This window comes from Tarenaya hassleriana, unplaced genomic scaffold (assembly GCF_000463585.1).
Source record: "Tarenaya hassleriana unplaced genomic scaffold, ASM46358v1 Cleome12, whole genome shotgun sequence".
Classification (NCBI taxonomy): domain Eukaryota; kingdom Viridiplantae; phylum Streptophyta; class Magnoliopsida; order Brassicales; family Cleomaceae; genus Tarenaya; species Tarenaya hassleriana.
The window spans coordinates 1,819,059-1,840,279 of NW_010962392.1; the positions used below are offsets into that span (position 1 = coordinate 1,819,059).

At 39.0% G+C, this 21,221-nt stretch overlaps 3 protein-coding genes across 6 annotated transcripts; 2 read left to right on the forward strand and 1 right to left on the reverse strand.

Moving 5' to 3' along the window:
• Positions 1-1,782: 1,782 nt before the first annotated feature.
• LOC104806515 (ABC transporter G family member 37) lies at positions 1,783-9,746 on the forward strand. 3 transcript variants are annotated; one of them, XM_010531459.1, is made up of 24 exons: positions 1,785-2,400; positions 2,482-2,605; positions 2,703-2,788; positions 2,893-2,977; positions 3,065-3,224; positions 3,314-3,390; positions 3,479-3,532; positions 3,624-3,714; positions 3,801-4,102; positions 4,175-4,456; positions 4,535-4,848; positions 4,943-5,103; positions 5,180-5,283; positions 5,387-5,540; positions 5,631-5,762; positions 5,839-5,912; positions 6,243-6,575; positions 7,150-7,440; positions 7,608-7,691; positions 7,823-7,956; positions 8,042-8,269; positions 8,355-8,526; positions 8,662-8,916; positions 9,424-9,746. In XM_010531459.1, the coding sequence occupies exons 1-24, from the start codon at positions 2,024-2,026 to the stop codon at positions 9,688-9,690; spliced, it is 4,341 nt and encodes a 1,446-aa protein (XP_010529761.1). In that variant the 5' UTR covers positions 1,785-2,023; the 3' UTR covers positions 9,691-9,746. The 3 variants fall into 3 exon arrangements, with proteins under 3 accessions (XP_010529758.1, XP_010529759.1, XP_010529761.1); XM_010531457.1 differs by having other exon boundaries at positions 1,784-2,400; positions 4,175-4,848; XM_010531456.1 differs by having other exon boundaries at positions 1,783-2,400; positions 3,801-4,848.
• A 394-nt stretch (positions 9,747-10,140) lies between these two features.
• Positions 10,141-17,331, reverse strand: LOC104806517 (TBC1 domain family member 2A). 2 transcript variants are annotated; one of them, XM_010531460.1, is made up of 18 exons: positions 17,194-17,331; positions 16,576-16,645; positions 15,247-16,158; positions 15,030-15,170; positions 14,791-14,904; positions 14,267-14,325; positions 13,848-13,914; positions 13,687-13,738; positions 13,490-13,582; positions 13,278-13,361; positions 12,800-13,179; positions 12,318-12,379; positions 11,998-12,067; positions 11,530-11,712; positions 11,266-11,390; positions 10,983-11,058; positions 10,567-10,776; positions 10,141-10,391 (listed from the first exon to the last, which is right to left on the reverse strand). In XM_010531460.1, exons 1-17 carry the CDS (start codon positions 17,238-17,240, stop codon positions 10,582-10,584), a joined length of 2,730 nt encoding a protein of 909 aa, XP_010529762.1. In that variant the 5' UTR covers positions 17,241-17,331; the 3' UTR covers positions 10,141-10,391; positions 10,567-10,581. The 2 variants fall into 2 exon arrangements, with proteins under 2 accessions (XP_010529762.1, XP_010529763.1); XM_010531461.1 differs by lacking the exon at positions 17,194-17,331 and adding an exon at positions 16,826-17,028.
• A 1,464-nt stretch (positions 17,332-18,795) lies between these two features.
• On the forward strand, positions 18,796-20,449 carry LOC104806518 (pentatricopeptide repeat-containing protein At2g37320). The gene has a single exon (XM_010531463.1). The coding sequence runs from the start codon at positions 18,905-18,907 to the stop codon at positions 20,396-20,398; it is 1,494 nt and encodes a 497-aa protein (XP_010529765.1). The 5' UTR covers positions 18,796-18,904; the 3' UTR covers positions 20,399-20,449.
• Positions 20,450-21,221: the final 772 nt, after the last annotated feature.

Consider the following 21,221-nt stretch of genomic DNA (forward strand, 5'->3'; position numbering starts at 1 on the left):
GCGGTCTTGACTTGGTTGCTTAATCCATGTCGTGATCTCCGTGAGGTCATTCATACATGCATATATATATATATCTATATTTACATACATATATACACAATCATACATAGAAAATACATATATATACACATAAATATTATTTTAAACGCGGGAGTTCACATTTTTATTTTATTTGTATCAGAGGTACAAAAAGCAGTAAGGTTAAATATAGAAATGCGTAGATTTTGACGGGCAGTGGTGTAATGTTGTCTGGACATTCAGTCTATTTTTAAGCGTTCCGACTATCATTCGCATAATTTAAAGCACCAAATGCTAGAGAAAAGCGGCGGCAATGACAGCCAATGACTTGTTATAGCAACGAAAATCTTTATTTAGCCAACCATCCATCCACCCGCCCTTTTTTGCGTTATATAAGCATCGATATTTCCCCTCACAGTATTCCCACGGCCTCAACATTTAAAAAAAAAAAAGAAAATTCAAGAATTTTAAGACACAAAAACATCGAATACGATGATGATGTGGAAAAGGGTTGCGGCATTAGCCATGGCTGTGATGGTGGTGATGGCGTTTGCGGCCGAAGAGGCAGAGGGGACAGTGATTGACTACGGGGCGATAGGTAAGGGCGGGATCCCCGGCTGCAGCAAGCAGCATCCCACCAACTGCGGCAAAGAACGAGCCAATCCTTACCACAGGGGCTGTTCCGTAGAATCGGGATGCCGCCACGAAGGCAAATATGATCCGAAACCGGAACGTGTCGGACGCATCTAAGATTCTTCGTTCGTCCTTATAAATATACATGACCTCTAAATTATAATTATTCAAATGCATTCTTTTATTTATTTATTTTGTACCACGACATCGATATTGATCGTGATCTCTACGTATCGGATTACCCCATTATTTTTTGCTATTTGGTGGGGTCATTCTTTTTGTAGAAGAATAAAAATATAAAATAAAATAAAATCCTTTTAACTATATATATATATATATATATATACATATTCATATTTCTAAAGTGTTGTGTTTGCTCTCTCTTTTACTGACTTTGTATGAGGTTTTTATGTCGGCCATTAATGGAAGCTCTTATGTCGGCCGGTTACTCGGCCGTTAATGGAAGCTCTCTCTTCTAGTGACCTTTGTATGATTTTTTTTTTGTTAAATATTAAATTTATATTTAAAAAAGGTTTTATAATCCGATTATCTCATCTTTGTTATCTGGTGGGAAAATAATGCTGGTGTTAAATATATGGTACGATGTGAGATATTGAACCATTTCAAAATGCAAAGTTAATCAACAAAAACTCTATTGAAGCCGGATTTTAGTATGAGAAAAAAAAATAATGGAATGTAAGGTGGATATTTTGGATTTCTCTGATATTCGATCGGTTTAGTTTTAAATGCAATCTATTTTATTTCGTAAAAATTATATCTACTAAATTTTAATTATTTTTATATTCAGAGAAAATATTTTATTTTGAATATCTTAGCAGGAGGCACGTAGATATACAAAAAAATTTTAAAAAAAATAATGTTGAAGAGAACTATGACAGTTGAGAGCCTTGGTGTGTTTCGTTCCATGCTGCGACTCGACTGCTCCTATAAATATTAAAAATGTTATAAAAAAAATAATGTTGAAGAGAATCTAAAGTCATGAACTTTTGTTCATAACAAGACAAAATAATAATAATAAAAAATTATTGATTTCTCTCATTGACAAATGCATCCCACAACAACTCCCCCCCTGTTCAATGCCTCGCCGTTAAAACGTGTAGTATATAAATAAATAAAAATTATTTGTATTTTTTTAAAAAATAATTCATATTATCCGTCATTCATGAAGTCACCGATTATGTGTATTTTGGAAAAATCTTAAATTAATCCAAAAATGTAGCGGAAGGAAAGGGATGATGTAATGGCTTACTTCATCCTGAAAGCTGTCCTGTTTGGACACAAATCCATCGAGAAACATATATAAAGGCAGCGACTTTCTCTCCGATTTTGACTTTGCAACGATCTTCAAACCATGGCTCAAATGGTGGGTGCGGATGAAATAGAGTCCCTGAGAGTGGAGCTTGCAGAGATCGGAAGGAGCATCAGGTCATCTTTCCGGCGACAGACTTCCAGTTTCAGAAGCACTTCTTCCAGATACGATGAACCAGATGCTGACCTTGCCCTCCAATGGGCAGAGATAGAGAGATTACCGACCGTGAAAAGGCTGAGATCATCCCTTGTCGATTACGAAAACGGCAGCGGCGATGAAGTAAACGATAAAGGGAAGAGAGTTGTGGATGTCACCAGGCTCGGGGCAGAGGAACGTCGTCTGATGATAGAGAAGCTCATCAAACACATCGAGAACGATAATCTCAAGTTGCTGCAGAAGATCAGAAAGAGAATTGACAGGTACAAAATTTGTAAGTGATTCCAGATCTTTTCCGACAGCAGGATCCATTCTAAGACAGGAACTTGAACTGGGTGTTGTAGAGTTGGAGTGGAATTGCCCACAATAGAAGTGAGATATGAGCACTTACTGGTGGAGGCTGAGTGCGAGGTCGTTGAAGGGAAGGCACTCCCAACTCTGTGGAACTCTTTTACCCGCATCTTCTCTGTAAGTATACTGAGAATCTATACAAGTAGTAGTAGTTCAGTGTCAACAACGATCAAACGGGTCAAAAACTCGACTTGTTTTTTGCTTTTTCTTGAAGGAACTGGTGAAGCTCACGGGTGCCAAATCACGTGAAGCTAAGATAAGCATACTTAAAGATGTCAGTGGTGCCATAAAGCCGGGAAGGTTAGTTGCAGAGGTTGTGTACTACCTGCTAACTTGTCTGGATTCGAGCTTACGTATGCTGTCTCTCCTTTGTCATGAACACAGATGCTTTGTACTAATTGCAGGCTAACTCTTTTGCTTGGTCCTCCTGGATGTGGAAAAACCACTCTCTTGAAGGCCCTGTCTGGAAACCTAGACAAGAATCTAAAGGTCGCTACAAACACCTTTGTCTCCTCCTTTTCTCCGGCATATTTGTTTGCAGATGTCTGAATTCTTCACCCTTTGTTTTTATTACAGCGCTCTGGCGAAATCTCTTACAACGGGTATGGACTGGATGAGTTTGTTCCTCAGAAAACATCGGCGTATATAAGCCAATATGACCTGCACATTGCTGAGATGACGGTGAGGGAGACACTCGACTTTTCAGCTCGTTGTCAGGGAGTCGGTAGCCGGCCAGGTAGATATCCCAAAACCTCTGTCCACATGAGTGCTTTGGCATCAGGGTTTTTGACAATGCAACACCATGCTATCGTTCTGCCAAAACAGAGATTATGATGGAGGTCAGTAAAAGGGAAAAGGTAGCGGGAATCTTTCCCAATCCAGATGTGGATGCTTACATGAAGGTACTTCAGTCGACACTCGCTGATCTTTGAAGCTAATCTTGACCAGTACCAAGGGTTGATCACAAATTTTTTTTTTTTGGTTCAATAGGCAATATCAGTTGAAGGGCTAAAACGAAGCCTGCAAACAGAATACATCTTAAAGGTAGCCCCCCCTCTTCTATGGCTCAGCTGAAACTTAATCTGGGTACAGCCAGATTCTGGATTTGGTTACATGTTCTCGGTTGTGTTTGCAGATCCTCGGGCTTGACATTTGTGCAGAGACACTGATCGGTGATGTAATGAGAAGGGGCATCTCCGGGGGACAAAAGAAGCGCCTCACTACAGGTATAGTTCATAGCTTCAATCCTACAAAACGATTTCTCTTGCTTCAATACTTCTTGAGAAGCAACATTTGCAATTCTATTCTGCAGGGGAGATGATCGTTGGCCCAACAAAAGCTCTGTTCATGGATGAAATAACGAATGGTTTAGACAGTTCCACGGCTTTTCAGATCGTCAAGTCTCTTCAACAGCTAGCTCACATAACCGAGGCTACTGTTTTTGTTTCCCTTCTTCAACCTGCCCCAGAAACCTTTGAACTCTTTGATGATCTTGTGCTGATGGCTGAGGGGAAAATCGTGTATCACGGTCCACGTGACCAGGTCTTGCAATTCTTCGAGGACTGTGGATTTAGATGCCCTGAAAGGAAAGGTGTTGCAGACTTTCTCCAGGAGGTAAAATCCATATTTTTTGTTCCCTTACGCAATTGCCACGAATGGTTGATCTTTTCTTGTTCTGTTCTACAGGTTATATCTAGAAAGGATCAAGCCCAATACTGGCGGCACGAAGATCTACCCCACAGTTATGTCTCTGTAGACATGTTTTCGAAGGAATTTAAGAGCTCTGATACAGGGAAAAAGCTCGTGGGCGCTCTCTCCATGCCCTATGATAGATCAAAAAGCCATAAGGATGCTCTTTCCTTCAGTGTGTACTCTCTTCCCAAATGGGAGCTGTTCAGAGCCTGCATATCAAGAGAATTCCTTCTCATGAAGAGAAACTATTTCGTCTATATTTTCAAGACGTTCCAGGTTCATTTCATTAAACTTCCCTTGTTTTTTGATGTCTCCTTTCCAGTGCTCGTAAACATCACTGCTTTCTGTGCACAGCTTCTTATGGCAGCAATCATTACCATGACTGTATTCATACGGACAAGAATGGAAGTTGACATCGTTCATGGAAATTCTTACATGAGCGCCCTCTTTTTTGCTATCGTCATCCTGCTGGTTGACGGTTTCCCGGAGTTGTCTATGACAGTCCAACGCCTTGCCGTTTTCTATAAGCAGAAGCAGATGTGTTTCTATCCAGCATGGGCTTACGCAATCCCAGCAACGTTGTTAAAGGTCCCTCTCTCTTTCTTCGAATCTCTTGTCTGGACCTGCCTGACATACTATGTCATCGGATACAGCCCTGAAGCCTCAAGGTGAGTTTTGAATTTACCTCAAGGTCATGTTTCACATCCAAGTGCTTAGAAAGAATTTCAGACAATTGTCATCTAATGATGTTTCATGTCTCAGGTTCTTCCGGCAGTTCCTTCTGCTCTTTGCTGTTCATTTCACGTCAATCTCTATGTTCCGTTGTATAGCTGCAATCTTCCAGACAGTAGTTGCTTCCATGACAGCCGGTAGTTTTGCAATATTGGTCACTTTCGTATTCGCTGGTTTCATCATTCCACCACGTAAGAGCTAACAAACCCTCTCCTCTTTTTTCAAATTTCTATATCGGTAAGTCTCAAACCCCCGGTTTTGCTGCAGCTTCCATGCCGGTGTGGCTTAAGTGGGGTTTCTGGGCAAATCCAATGAGTTACGCAGAGATTGGACTTTCTGTAAACGAATTTCTTGCTCCACGATGGCAGAAGGTTATATTATTCTCCTTTTCTTCACTTAAATCACGCAAATTCTCCGTCGTGCGATATGTTCCTCAAATCTAATCGGGTTTCTGGGTCTGTTTACACTTTACAGATGCTACCAACAAACGTTACCATAGGAAGATCTGTCCTCGAAACCCGTGGACTGAACTATGACAGTTCTATGTACTGGGTATCATTTGGTGCCTTGTTTGGCTTCACCTTGCTCTTCAACATCATTTTCACTCTGGCTCTGAGTTTCTTGAAATGTGAGTCCATCTTCTTCTTGCTAATGTACATAAAAAAAAAAGAAAGCTTAGTCAGAGGAATATGTACTTAACGGCTTAATACACCGACAGCTCCTACATCATCCCGTGCCATGATCTCTCAAGAGAAGCTATCTGAGCTACGAGGGACAAAAGAATCCAGAGATGATTCACCGGTAAAGAACAAGACGAGAGACTCTCCAGTAAAGACAGATGACAGCCATGGTGAAACGAGCTTTCTTCTCTCATTCCTCCTGCTCCTTTTCCGTCTTCTCTGTGTAACCTTTTCCTCCATGAACAGGCAGGATGGTCCTACCTTTCAAACCTCTGACTGTAACATTTCAAGACCTGCAATACTATGTTGACACCCCTTTGGTAACTCTTCTGTCCCTTCTTTGTCAATCTTCCAACATCAAACCCGAGTTCCTTATCTTTGACCAATAATCTTCGCATTTGCACTCGACACAAAAGCAAAACCTGTTTCCGTCCTAATGTGTTCTGTCGAAATCTTACACATTATGCCAAAATGCATCCTCTAACCACGAACTAGAATCATAAGGGCACGAAAACATTCAACAGTTTATCCTCACCAATTTGTCAGAACGTTTACCATCTGCACATTCCGACGTAATTCACCAGAAAAAAAAAAGAAAAAACAATCGTCAGAAGTCTTGATTAGATTCACCTTTTTTTCCATTAACACAGGAGATGAGAGAACAAGGGTATCCTTCGAAGAAACTGCAGCTTCTATCGGACATAACCGGAGCTTTCAGGCCAGGAGTTCTGACGGCGTTGATGGGTGTCAGCGGCGCCGGAAAAACCACTCTCCTCGACGTTCTCGCCGGAAGAAAAACCAGCGGATACATCGAAGGAGACATCAAAATCAGCGGATTTCCCAAAGTCCAAGAAACCTTCGCTAGGGTTTCGGGATACTGCGAGCAAACCGATATTCATTCGCCGAACATCACCGTCGAAGAATCCGTGGTTTTCTCCGCTTGGCTCCGCCTTGCTCCCGACATCGACTCCAAAACCAAAACCGTGAGTTGTTTTTCCCAATGCTTAGCAATATTTGCGTACTAGTACTTATACTTTTATATATTTACACATGGAATCTAATATTTTAGAAAGTATGTTAAGTAATACCATTTTTTTAATATAAATATCTAAATTTTTATATAAAATTTTAACTATAAATTTTTAATATAAATACATATTTTTTCAAAAAAATTATAAAAATATCTAAATTTAAAAAAAAAATCAAATAAATTCAAAATCTATCAACGAAGTTGATTATTTTTATAAAGCAAATATTTGAACTTTGGATTTATATGGAAAAGTTTCAAAATTTTAGAAATTTATATAGGATTTTTGAAAAAAATTATGTATTATATTGAAATTTTATAGTTTAATTATTTATACGAGATTTTTAAAATTTTAGGTATTTATATACTATTTTCTCAATTAAGTAAATTAAAAGATAATAGTTAAATATTTTGAAAATTCTATGTATTACATAGTATTTCCTCTACTTCTATAACAAATGATAATTTTTTTTTTCAAATTTTCTGATAAATACACAAATACGAACTGATTCTCAAAATTTGTGACGTAGGAATTTGTGAAGCAAGTGCTGGAGACGATAGAGCTTGAAGAGATAAAGGACGCATTGGTGGGAGTTCACGGAGTGAACGGTCTGTCGACGGAGCAGAGGAAGAGGCTGACCATAGCGGTCGAGCTGGTGGCGAATCCGTCCGTTATATTTATGGACGAGCCGACCACTGGTCTCGACGCAAGAGCCGCCGCCATCGTCATGCGAGCCGTCAAGAACGTCGCCGACACCGGAAGAACCATCGTCTGCACCATTCACCAGCCCAGCATCGATATTTTCGAGGCCTTCGACGAGGTTTTTACCCTTATTTGTGATTCTTTTTTCATTTTATGGAGTTCTTGTCGATATAAATATAGGGTTAATCCCACAAAAAATCTCAAACTGTTAAAATGTTTCATATAAAACCCTGAACTTATAATTTCCTACAAAAAAACCTGAATTCGTTCGTTTTTTTTTTCCAGTTGGTTTTACTGAAAAGGGGCGGTCGGATGATCTACACGGGGTCGTTGGGGCAACATTCGTGCCGTGTTATCGAGTATTTTGAGGTCAGTTTGAGCACCCGAACTTGGACCTGATTTTCGAGTTCTCCTTATAACCAAACCCGATCTCATCACATATGATAAGCCATCCCTGTAAATGTTCCGATTATAACAAAGATAAGATCCTTGAACGACAGAGCATTCCAGGAGTTCCGAAGATCAGGGACAACTACAACCCGGCGACATGGATGTTGGACGTCACTTCCCAATCTTCAGAGCTTCAGCTCACTCTCGATTTCGCCAAAATCTACAGGGAGTCCGATCTTTACAAGTGAGTACAGAAGACAAAATCTTTCATGGCTTTGATCCTTTGATATCCATTTGAATCAAAGTCTGTGATTGTTCGTTTCTTGCAGGAGAAACTTAGAGGCCGTGAGAGAATTATCCGAACCAGAACCAAGTTCGAGGGATCTCCGGTTCGAGAGGACCTTTGCGCAGAACTGGTGGGGACAGTTCAAGTCTTGTCTGTGGAAGATGAGCTTATCCTATTGGAGAAGCCCTTCTTACAACTTGATGCGAATCCTTCACACGTTAATCTCTTCCTTCATTTTCGGTGCGCTGTTCTGGAAGCAAGGGAAGAACATGTAAAAAGCCAAACTCTTTCCTTGAACAGATCTAACCCTAAATTCTTGAATTCTTCTTCTTCATACTTCTCGGGTTTTTTTGCAGAGATAACCAGCAGAGCCTGTTCACGGTTCTCGGGTCAATGTACGGAGCCGTGCTCTTCTTGGGCATAAACAACTGTTCGTCAGCTCTTCAGTACTTCGAGACCGAACGTAACGTCATGTACAGAGAGAGATTCGCCGGAATGTACTCGTCCTTTGCTTACGCTTTCGCCCAGGTATCATCTCTTCTCGCTCAAGAAAAAGATCGAAACTTTTTTTTGGTAATTAGAGAGCACTTTGTGCTTTCACCTTACCGTTTTGCCACCCACACTTGGACAAAACTTTGATTGATGGGTCTGTTGTTTTTGCAGGTAGTGACCGAGATTCCGTATCTGTTCGTCCAAAGTGTCGAGTTTGTGATCATAACGTATCCGATGATCGGATACTACGTGTCCGGATACAAAATCTTCTGGAGCTTGTACTCGATGTTCTGCACTCTTCTTTACTTCAACTACTTGGCGATGTTCCTCGTATCCATCACTCCGAACTTCATGGTCGCCGCCATTCTCCAGTCCCTCTTCTACGTTAACTTCAACCTCTTCGCCGGTTTCTTAGTTCCCGAACCCGTAAGATTCTCCCTTCTACAACACCATGAGCAATACACTATCAGATATAAAGAGAATATTCGAAAAGATTACATTGAACAATACTATGAACAATATTATGAATATCAGAGATATAAAGAATATTTGAGAAGATTACAATAGTATTACGTAATATTTTATATATATCCGGTAATAAACTATATCTAGTATCAGATAAAGAATTTGGACGATGCTATTTTGCAAGAGATATAGAAAATATTCGAGAAAATCACCATGATATTACATAATATTTAGGAATATTTTCTTTGAATATATGATAATGAACTATGTTTAATATCTGATAAAACACTTGAACAACACACAGATATGTAAGATGTGAAGAGAATACCGGAGAAAATTATGATAGTATTACGTAATATTTAGAGATTTTAGGATAACATTATCGTAATCTTCTCTACTCTAATGTCTGAATCCTACGACTGAACTATGTTTTTTTCCCGGCCGGTGTGTTCTTGATGATGTTTTCAGCAAGTGCCGAGGTGGTGGATCTGGTTGTACTACCTAACCCCGACGTCTTGGACGTTAAACGGGTTTTTCTCGTCTCAGTACGGAGATATCGAGAAAGAGATAACGGTATTCGGAAAATCTACAACGGTCGCAAGATTCTTGGAAGAATATTTCGGGTTCCATCACGATCGTCTGCCTCTTACCGCAGTCATGCTCATTGCTTTTCCCGTTGCGTTTGCTTCCTTGTTCGCCTTCTTCGTGGGAAAACTCAACTTCCAACGCAGATGATGAATAAATAATGTTTGAAAATAAATTTTTCTAACGATTTTCGTGAAGAATCAACATTTTATCTGAATTTTTCTCTTTAACCATATGGTGTAAGAAATAGAATTCATAGTTTTTTTTTAATTGGTGGATTATGTACTTTAAAAAAAAATCATTTCACAACGTCGCATAGTTTAAATATTAGAAATGTGGAAAAAAAAAATGAATCATAAATTATAAAAGACAAAAATACTAAATTTATGAAGAAAAAAAAGATTCGTTGAGAAATTTACTTAGGCAATCAAATATCATATTTCACTTTTATAGTCAAGCTCAAGCTAAGATGGTAAGGGTTTCGAAAAAAAAATGAATAAAATATGAGTAAATTTGTTTTCGAAAAAATGATTTAAAAAAGAATAAATTTGTTTAAAAACGAACCACACAATACACCATTGTAAGCTAAGACAAGTTACATATAAAACATGACTTGAATCTCAAATCAAATGAATGAACATTTGCAATGGCAACAAAGTGTTGTCTCAGCTTCATACGTTACTTTGCTTGGGACACAAGTAAGATCCTAACGTCAAAGCTGGTTCTTTGCTGTTGCGGTTTCTTCTGCCAAACAGAATCGAGACAAAGAGAAGAAGATTACCATCAGTGAAGAGGATCCAAAAATACGCTCTCGAGGGCGGAAGAGGAAAGGAGACAGTCTTTCTTCGGGCCTAAAAACCGGAAAAAGGAAACTGTTTTCACCAATATGTCCAGTAATATTGTTCAAAGAGAGGGTTAACTATATGAGTCGGGTTCATGCAAAATCTGTAGCCCTCTTAGCCAAAATCTTCTACGTAAACTTATCGGGTGGAGAGAACGTGATGCAAGGAAGGATGAGAGATTTACCCGAAAATAATATGATCAACCAGCAACGAGGTTGTCCGATGAGCTTTTTGTTTGGTGATCTGATTGATCTTCGGCTTTACTTTCTTTCGATAGATTGCTTTCCCGATAGGAGTTGCTTCCATGCCTTGAGACACTTTCATTTGGTGGAGAATTGGGAGATGATGCCAAATTACTTGAGTTATCATCATTGGATTCCTCTTGTTGCTTACCCTGTTAGATGAGAGTTTCATGAGAAACCTAAACTTGGTCAATAGCACTAGAAAAAGCCAAACAGGCGGCCATTGGAAGTTTGTGTTGAAACAAAAAGGTGAAACGGGTAAAGAGAACAACGTCGTATATTTACTAAATCAACTAGCCACCGTTTAATTCTAAGACGGAAATTTAATCAGCTCGATATCTCAGATTGTGTATCTTACCTTATTACGCCAGCCAAATCCAAACGATAAGAGGCCCGTCTTCTTCTTAGGACTATCATGTTGAGCACGACCAAACCTACAATGTCGGCACAAAACGAGAAAAATAACGAATTTTCTTTTTTCACCACATAGTACATTATTGATTGGGAATGACAGTAAAAAGAAAAAGAAATCAGTAACTTCCCATGCTAAACCAAGCACAAAAAAGAACGAGTAAAAATTTTCGAGAAGATTTAGAGAGCATAACGGTAAAAAGATAATGAAGGAGTGAGTCCTTGAGTACCTTGGAGATGATAATGCTTTGTTTTGACCAGATTCATATTGCAGAGTAGCCTGCAGCGTAGATTCTGCCACAACCACTCTCTTTTCCATCTGAGCAAGTTGATCAATAGCCTTGTCGTACTTTTCCTGTACAATCGATTCCATCAGAGAGACATGCAGAATGATTTTTGTTCTTCGATTTTCTCAATATTAGTCATGTCATGGATTGAGGTGGGAATTTCACTGATATTATAAATCTCGAAAAGGAAGCAGCTGATAAAATCACCTGAATTATATGGACTGCGTATTTTTGAGCAGCTACATCTTGCTCTGCGCTTATGCGAGCATCTTCAGTAAGCTTTTGTTCTTGTTCCACTTTCATCAGGACCTGAAGCATTGCCGATTCTTGTTCTTTTTTGTCAGCAAGGAGTATCCTTAATTCTCCCACTTCCTGCTCCAATTGTTCGATCTGCAACATTTCAAGGCTAAGATCTCTAGTGATCCCAAACATAACCATTCACGATGAGAGTTCTTCGAGATGGATGCCTCTCTTGTTAGGTTCGAGAATAAAGTCTGAGTTCTGGTTACAGTTAAGTCCCAACCATGTATTCTTGATGTTTATTCCCATAAAAGAGTATAAAAACTTAATAGTTTGAGCCTTGATACCATGCATTTAATACTCAATGCAATACAGGAGACTTAGTACTTGTTCAAAGTGGTACGAAATCAATGTATTGACAGAATATAAGTTTACCCGTGCGCATAATTGGAGCCTGTTATCTTCTTTGACCATCTCCATCAATGCGGTCTCCAGCTCCTCAGCTCTGGCAAAAGGAGAAAGATACGTATAATGATAGCTTCTTAGTAAGAATTTCAGGACCTTCACTCTCAAAGTTCAACAAAACTGGCGCCAAGGAAAAAAAGTTTCATTTCCAAGATGACCGTGGACAATATACCATGAACATTTGCAATTTTCGCATATCCATTCTAGATTAATATTACTCAGTACAGAAACATTTTTCTTTGATTAAGTTATCAACCTTTTGCTTTCATCAAATTATTTTGAGCACTAACCTCAATACAGCCGATCTTTTCTCCTCCAAAAGCCTGCATAGCTCAACCTTCATCCAAACCACCTGCATAATAACTGTTAATGGCTGAAATTTAAAAGAAGATGCACACAGATTGCTCATATCAGTCAATTACACAGATTGCTCCTCCAAAAGCCTACGTCAAGGATATTTCTTATCTACCATGAAATGAATGATAGTAGTCTGCTGCTAAAACATTGAGTAATAATTGATAATTTTCACCCATTAACACTCATAACAGGGGGTAAACCTATATCATACAAAACATATACCCAAATGATATCCGGACGCTATATTAAATCAAAATTGAGTTCTTTTATAATAGAGTATATAGAAACAAGTTACATAAATACTTATAGGGTTAAACTGAAGTATTTTGAGATAAGCATATAAAAATATTGATGAAACCGTCGTTAGCTAGGTTGAAATAATAGAGGCAATGAGGAATATGAAACAATAAGTCACCTGCTCTTGAAGATCTGGTATAGAATCTGGTTCAGAATCAACATTTGCATCATCAAGTGTACCATCCAAATCAGAGGAACGATGCTGCGAACCAGATTTATCCTCATCTAAGATAGAACGTTCGTGTTTGAAGCTATATAATTTAGAAGCCAGTCCCTTTTTGTCCTTCCAGACACGACCCCTCTTCGTTCTCTCCTCAACAACTTCTAGTACTTCTGGTCTATGTTTTACTCTCAGGTCCTGCAGTCTGGCCTCTGTTACAGATAAATAACCCATACATGCAGTCAACACAAGCTGGCTGCTATCAAACGTTGAGCCAGAAAGGGTTTGTAGCAAAGTAATTGCGTCTCCTGCATCTTTTGTTGTAACAATTGCAGGACCTAAAGAGAAAAATAAGTGTTACTGAACTTCATTACTCGTTACATTATGGGAGGCCTAATATCATATTTACCATGCCTACAGCAAGCAACAGAGATACCGTATAATTCCATCAAAGCAAGAGCTGTTCGGAAAAGCATAACACGATTTCCTTCAAATAGAAGCACATCCCACAGCCGGAGAACTGGGCAGCAACAGCAAAGACATCAGGATCAAAGACAAGTTCAAATAGAAAAATAAGAGAGATCTTTTATGGATCAATTTAGAAAAGCTTAAGCAAGTTTTTTTTAATATCTTATCATTAAAGCTCACCGCTTTCCCAAGGAAGAATATTCACAAAAATAGAAAGAAACCATGGCCCTGAGATCCATGCTACCTGCACTCCCAAGTAATCCAGATGATTAACTGCACCAGGAGCATAAATAGAATAGAAAAACAATCACATTGCTTTGTGTTTGGGGGAAATTCAATTAAATGAAAAAAAGACTGAATATCAAAAGCATACAAACCGAGTTTGGGAAATCTCTCTCTGATCAACTCTTCGAAGACTAGTTGGTCAACCTAAATGCAGAGAATGATCAGACTGATATGATTAAATGCATGTTTGTAGTCTTCCAGAAAAGGTGTGCAAAGAGAGAAATTGTTAGGAACCATTTTTGTGAAACTACACCTGAGATCCGATCATTTCCTCGGTGTAATATCCATCAAAATAATCATCAATGAATCCAACCAAGGTCCTGAATGATTTCATAGGGACAATAATCAGCTTGTTATGTTAGAAAATATGTCTGCCTAAGAACAAGTATAGAGTCGAACTAAGTTATATCTGTACTTAAAAACGGAAATTTCATCAAGACAAATAGATATCATTTTCTTAAAATGATGCTTGGACAACATAGACCAGCTCTTGCCAATATTCAGGTATGAGAGAGGTCTAACTCCTCCGAAGAAATTTCATATAGAAAGAAAAAGAGATTCAACAAGTAAAAATGAAAGGATGTTGAAGAAGGAAAAAGAAACTGTGAGTTCTTTTACTATGCTTTTGACTGCACTTATTGGAAGGAGGGACAAAGAAGGTTATCACCCTACCAAAATGCATTTTCCTCTGGCATCAACAGAAGCAACAAGCCAGCAAAGAAGTTCATAGCCTGCAGATTTTCCGAGGTCATTGTTGGCTTTGACAAAAGAAATAGTAATAGCTTATAATTAATGAGTCATGCTATTCTGTGAAACTCCAGTTGCAAATGCATATAGTGAATTTCCGAACTTTCATATTACACAATGCTCCTACATGCATTTGATTCCATAAAAAGGCTGTAACTAAAAGGCAGACACCAGGCCTGTTGTCTGATGACACCCATCATAAAATACTGATTAGACATACTGAAAAGAGGATTTTAAAGAAATTAAGACAAAATTACAGTTGCTATTTATCCAGGAAAAATAATAGTTACGACATTTTTTATACACGTAAAAGCAGTGAGGTTGGGGAGGGCTTCCTTTGCCTCACATGAAAATACTTCATGCGGATGGAGACATGATTGGAGAGTGCATACTGAAGTGCAACACATCAAGTGAACAAAAATCACAATGGGATTTTCGAGATAACTCACCTGGCAGTACCCAACTGATGGATTATGACAAGCATAAGCTAAAAGTATACGCCTTAAGGAATCTCGACCATCCTCATTTAAAGCAGGATGACCAGGGAATGTCCGGGGTATGTCCTGTGGAGCGGAAAATAAAAATTAGTCCGGTGAGTACTCATGGCAGTAACAAACAGCAAAAGAAGCAGCACCTACAAATTCAAAAGACTGAATGATAAAGTCCAAGATTCATGCATCTAGTTGACCTTCTCAATCTGTCTTTTCCACTTCCATAAGGCCGAGCTCTTGTGTTCCTCGCCTTCTTCAGAATTAGTCACCCGGTCCAACATATCTTGGTAATACCTCTCAATCCGTCTTGCCTTTACACCCGCAAAGGCTTGCCAGACCTGTATGATAAAAGCCAGGCAAATGATAAAGAGCTACAGTAATATCATAACATGAATCTGAAAGCATAGAACTCACCTCCCCTCTAAGATCCTTTGGCACTCCCAAACGAACAAGTACCTCCAGTTCTTCATACCAAGGGAAGAAAGGCCCTGGGGAAACACTCTCGTGAGCATCGTTTTCTTTCTTTCTAGCATGGCTTGTACTGGTGGAAGTGTCGCTATCTGGGGCATGTTCCCCGAAATTCTCTTCAGATTCCACTATGGACGGCATTGACTTGCTAGTTGATGAAATACGGCTCCCTGTATGAGCGCTCTGCCTGTCTTTCATATACTCTGCCTTCTTAACACGCGAGCACATCATAGCCTCAATGGAACCGAGAGAAGGTCTAATATGAGCCCATCCTTGAATTTTACTGGCCTTTGCTTCCTTCTTCCCTTCTTTTTCTTGCTGACATTCACGTTCCTCTGGTTCTGTCACGCACTTTTCTGTTCCATTTTCTTGTCTAAGCTGTAGCTGATCTACACGTTCACTTACTTGGGGAAGCTGTTTCTCCTCTTCAGATGCACTTTCTGCTGAAAGTTGCCTCTCCTTTTCAGATTCAGGTTCTTCTAAAAGCCCATCATCCTTAACACAGTCGCTGTCTCTTCCAGGCAGTTCCTCGTTTAAATTTTGACGGTCTGTTTGAAGTTGTACATCCTTTGCAGGTTCTCTCTCAATGAAAAGTTCTCTTCCTGTTTCAGGGATTCCTTGTGCATGGTCATGCAATTCCTCACTAGATCCATGTTTGCTTATATTATCAGAGTCAAGGCTTTTGCTTCTTGAATCATTGGCTCCAGAGTCTTCATCTGAAGAAGCATCTTCTCTCAGTTCCGGTGCCTCTGCCTGCAATATATCCTGAAATTCTTCCTCGGAAGAACAGAGCGCAGCAGGGCCATCCTGCCGTTCAAGGAAGCCTGCCCATTTCTCTTCCCTTTCTGCCTCTTCCTCCTATTTTAGATATAGGTTCATCAATAAACCATCAAGTGTATGCACAAATTTTTTACATCAGTAGGAAAGGAGACATGCTTGGGTTTATTACTGTGGCACTACACAACACTGTTTTATAATCCTCCCGGTGTCAGACATTCATGCTCTAAGTAAAATACCACAACAACTTCAAAGAGCATCTTACCAAGATCCAATGAGGCTCTCTCTCTCTCTCTCGTAACTAGTGGGGCGCTAGACCCACTCTATGACCTAACAAAATCCTGATATCTACAACCATATGCCGTTGAATTCAATGCCAGAACTATCTCGGGAAACATGACAAATCAATAGAGAATTTGTAAGGTAATAAGATAGAGAACTTGCATCATCTACTGTACTCGATAAGAAACAACAAAAGAGACAGAAAGTGGCAGTCACCTTGTAGATACTAAGGTATTCTCTATATCTCTCAACGTGTTGAGGTCTCAAGGCAAATCCATAGGCGTCCCTGCCCACACAAACAAAAACTCCATAAACAATTTCACCAAAACACAAACGGAAAAAACCCTATGCCCCAAATTCAGAGATATTATCATCTTCTTTGCAATGATCCAATAGGCAATCACAACATTAAATCATCAAGGAACCAAATATCGGTGAAATCATTGAACCTTTTTTTTTCTTTTACCTCGAATCAACCTCTAATGAGCGCTTGCTCACCAAGGATAACAACATATTTCGCAATGATTCCTACTTCCACTTCCCATATTTTTACTTCCCATCACATCACATCACACTCACAAAATGCGAACTGAATTTCATCGCAATGGTAATCCAAACCCATCTGGATCATGCGTAGATATAATTGGTTTCACATTGATCCCCCCGAAATTAAACCCATGTCTCAAATCAACGATAACAACACAAATTTGAAATTTCATGCGCGGAATAGAGAAAGTGACAAAAATTCGAGAACCCCAAATGGAAGAGGAGAAATCGTCAACGTAATTATCGATTAATCAGGGGACAATTACATATGGATTAACGCGAAATTACCTCCTCTGCTGGAAGTTCTGGACGACATTGAATCTCTTCTCCGCCATGATCGGACATTCCAGGATCAAATTGTTTCCCTGAGAAGTTTTTTTCTATGAATTCGAAATATAAAATTAAACGATCGGGAAGAAAAAAAATCTTCGCTCGTCGAATAGTTATTTGAATATAAATTTTATAATCTCGTCGTAGTCGTTAAAACGTTGAACCCCGGAGCGAAACCTGGCGGCCATGCGTGCGGGTTACTTTCCGAAAGGAAATGCTAAAGTCACTATAATGTATTAAAAAGGAAGGATATTTGTATACGTGGCGATATGTTATTGGTTTGTTCGGACTATGGCGCCGAGTTGAATATGACATGGTTTGACCATGCCGAGGTTGACCCTCGTTGGGTCCACGTAATTTTGCCGTTACCTTCTCTCAGACTTGATCCTGGACGTCCACGTCATCCGCTTATATTTTCTGAGCTTTGAAAATAAAAAATTATTTGGATAAAACAAAAAAAAAAACATTCTTTGTTTATGTCTTCTAGGTATAATATATAATATAATGCACATATTTTGGATTTCAAATTTCGTTTTGTTTCTAAAAATTTTAGAATTTGGTTAGAAATTTTATTAATTTATAAAATTTTGTAGTATTTTTAATTGCCCGGACTTCTATATGTATAATTTCCAAATTAAAAATACTCTAAATTTTCAGACAAATCTTTGCACATTTTCAAACAAAAAAAAACATAGAAAACAAGGAATTGAACTATAGCATAACCATGGGTTCGATGATCGGATTCTTCTGATTTTGGACTCAAGATCATCTTTAATTTGAAAAATATCTAATTAAGGTTTTAATTATATATGAATCTAAATAAACAATCCTCTTTTAATTATATTTAATATATTATATTTATTAATATATCCATATTAATCTCAATTTAAAAAAAGAATCTATGATAATTAATTAATATTATAAATGAATCACAATTATATAATTTTTGATATTTCCATTTAAAAAAATCCTAAAAATATCTAAATTTGTTAATGTTTGAGGTTTAGCTATTTTTAATTATTTATAAATTTTAGTAAATACTTCCTCTAGATTATATTATAATTGGTTCTTATCTAGTTTTGCAACTCAATAACCATGGAAAATCCAAAGAAACCATAAAAATAAAAGAAAACAAAAGTGGAAATTTGGCATATGAAGTCTTTCTAGAACGTGCGAGCGTACCATTATGTAACATAGGCCCAACTGAACATTGGGCCGACAATTATTGGGTCTACACTTAAAATTGGTCCGAAATAAATGGGCATTAAATTTTTATATAAGCCATTGTCAATGGCCCAATCTATTTAATGAGCCGAAGCCTCATCGGCCCAATACATTGGTTAATGAGTTCAGAATTAAAAAAATCATTTTAAATTTAGATTTAGATTTTTTAAAAAGTGATTTTTTCAATAAATTCAACAATATATAAACGATTAATAAAAACATGAAATTATCAAATCCTCCTTGTAATTTCTTGTATCTTATGATTTAAAAAACATTAGTCCTGATATTATTATTTTTTCCAAAACTATATCTTAACATATACCTATATACATATGTTTTAAGGCTATGATCCCATTTCATAACCCTATAATTAGCTTCAGCGAGCTAATGGATTTCGGGCAAGTTTATTGATGGGGGCTTTTTTCCATGAAAGTGAAGTAGTTTAATGTATTGTCTCAGAAGAACTTCATGCAGCGCCGCCATTAATTATCTTCAGACAAGATCCAGTCACACTCGATCATTATCGATTTCCGTCGTAACGAGCAAGACATCTGAGGCCGAGAGGCGAGCCCGAGCTCTCAGAGTTCTAGATATCATCTCCTCCGAACCCGACCGAGCTCCTGTTCGCCAGAATCATCGTATTATTCATCACTTTCAGGACTGTGGTGTCTCGAGGTCAAGAGATAGAATCTCGAGCTTTCTCAACGAGATTCTGCGGGAGGAATCTTCAAGCTCTGACAGTAGCTGTATCCAGCAAGACGGGTCGAGATTCGATGCCAGCGATTTGTCTCACGCCGTGAGCTCTTGCGGATCGAATCGAGACTTCCGAACCGGTTTAGGGTTTCATTGTTTGGCTTTGAAATCTGGGTTTATATCCAATGTTTACGTGGGAACTTCGCTGATTGCTCTCTATGGAAAACTCGGTGAGCTTGACAACGCGTATAAGGCGTTCGACGAAATGCCTGAGAAGAACGTAGTTTCATGGACGGCGGTTATTTCAGGGTTTGCGCAGGAATGGCGAGTGGATATCTGTTTGGAACTGTATTCCAAGATGAGAAATTCAGCCTCTAAGGCCAATGATTTCACGTTCACGACCCTTTTGACCGCTTGCACTGGCAGTGGAGCTCTAGGTCAAGGAAGAAGCGTCCATTCTCAGACGCTTCAGCTGGGTTTCACTTCTTACATTCACATCTCTAACGCACTCATCTCGATGTACTGCAAATGCGGAAGCTTGGAGGACGCTCTCTGTATATTCAACCAAATGCCTGATACAGATGTTGTCTCTTGGAACTCGATGATCGCGGGTTATGCCCAGCACGGCCTTGTGAGGCAAGCAATCGAGCTTTTCGAAGAATTGGTGACGGAAAACAGAATAAAACCAGATGGAATAACCTATTTGGGAGTCTTGTCATCGTGCAGACATGGCGGTCTGGTAAGAAAAGGAAGACACTACTTCAAGTTGATGTTCAGACACGGTCTGGACCCGGAACTCGACCACTATTCATGTCTGGTCGATCTCCTGGGCAGATTTGGATTGTTACAAGAGGCATTTCATCTAATCCAGAGCATGCCCATGAACCCGAACGCGGTCATATGGGGATCTCTGCTTTCCTCGAGCCGTGTCCATGGCGATGTCTGGATGGGGATCAGGGCTTCGGAGGAAAGGCTGGTGCTCGAGCCGGAATGCCCAGCGACTCATGTCCAGCTGGCGAATCTGTACGCGAGTGTCGGGTACTGGAAAGAGGCGGCGAGAGTGAGGAAGGAGATGAAGGACAGAGGGCTGAGGACGAATCCGGGCTGTAGCTGGATCGAGATCAATAACAGTGTTTTCAGATTTAGAGCCGAAGACAGTAGCAACATTAGAGTGTTGGAGATCGTTCGTCTTCTCCACTACCTCTTTGATCATATGACATGTTTGGATTGTTCATTAGAGTGTTAGGGACAGAAAAATAAAGAAACAAAAAACAAAAACATTGGGATCTCATTACTAGATAATTCTTTTATATATAAATCTAATAGAGCAAATACAATACATATATAGTTAAATGGATATTATTTTTATACCTTTAGAAAAATAATGAATAAGTAAACAAATAAAATTATTACTTTTAAATAATAGTAATTTAGAGAATGTATTTATGCGGACGGGTGGAGAATCTTAGATGCGAACAACAGGTTTTGGTATTGGTTCAAATTTGCGGTCGTGGCGGCATCCCGATTCTACGGAACAGCCCCTGTGGTAAGGGTTGACTCGTTCTCTGCGGCAGTCGGCGGGATGCAGCTTGTTGCAGCGGTGGACCTCGCCCTTACCTATCGCCCCGTAGTCAATCTGTCTCCCCTCCGTCTCTTCAGCCACAAACGCCATCACCACCATCACAACCATGGCCAATGCCGCGACCCTTTTCCACATCATCATCCTCGTAATCGATGTTCTTATGTCTTAAAATTCTCGAATTTTCTTTTTTTTTTTTTGGAGAAAAACAATGTTGGTGTTGTGGGAAATCATCGTGGGGGAAATATCGATGCTTATATAGTGCAAAAAAAAGATGGATGGGTGCTAAATAAAGATTTCCATTGCTGTAGGAGGTCATTTGGCTTTCACTGCCGTCATCGTTGGATTACCTATATTTGGTGTTTCTAGTTATGCAAAATGATAGTTGGAAGGCTTAAAAATAGGTTGAATGTCCAGATAACATTACATCGTGAGCCGCGGTGACCGTCAAAGTCAAAGTTCAAATATTTCTGTAATTTTAACTTATTGT

Coding starts and splice junctions, on each gene's coding strand:
- LOC104806517 (XM_010531460.1), bottom strand. CDS start 17,240: ATGGCGGAGAAGAGATTCAATGTCGTCCAGAACTTCCAGCAGAGGAG. Junction 13,583..13,686: donor AGAGAGATTTCCCAAACTCG/GTTTGTATGCTT, acceptor CTCCTGGTGCAG/TTAATCATCTGGATTACTTG. Junction 11,391..11,529: donor ACGCAGTCCATATAATTCAG/GTGATTTTATCA, acceptor TCGATTGTACAG/GAAAAGTACGACAAGGCTAT.
- LOC104806515 (XM_010531456.1), top strand. CDS start 2,024: ATGGCTCAAATGGTGGGTGCGGATGAAATAGAGTCCCTGAGAGTGGAG. Junction 2,401..2,481: donor ATCAGAAAGAGAATTGACAG/GTACAAAATTTG, acceptor TGGGTGTTGTAG/AGTTGGAGTGGAATTGCCCA. Junction 3,225..3,313: donor GGGAGTCGGTAGCCGGCCAG/GTAGATATCCCA, acceptor CTGCCAAAACAG/AGATTATGATGGAGGTCAGT.
- LOC104806518 (XM_010531463.1), top strand. CDS start 18,905: ATGTATTGTCTCAGAAGAACTTCATGCAGCGCCGCCATTAATTATCTT.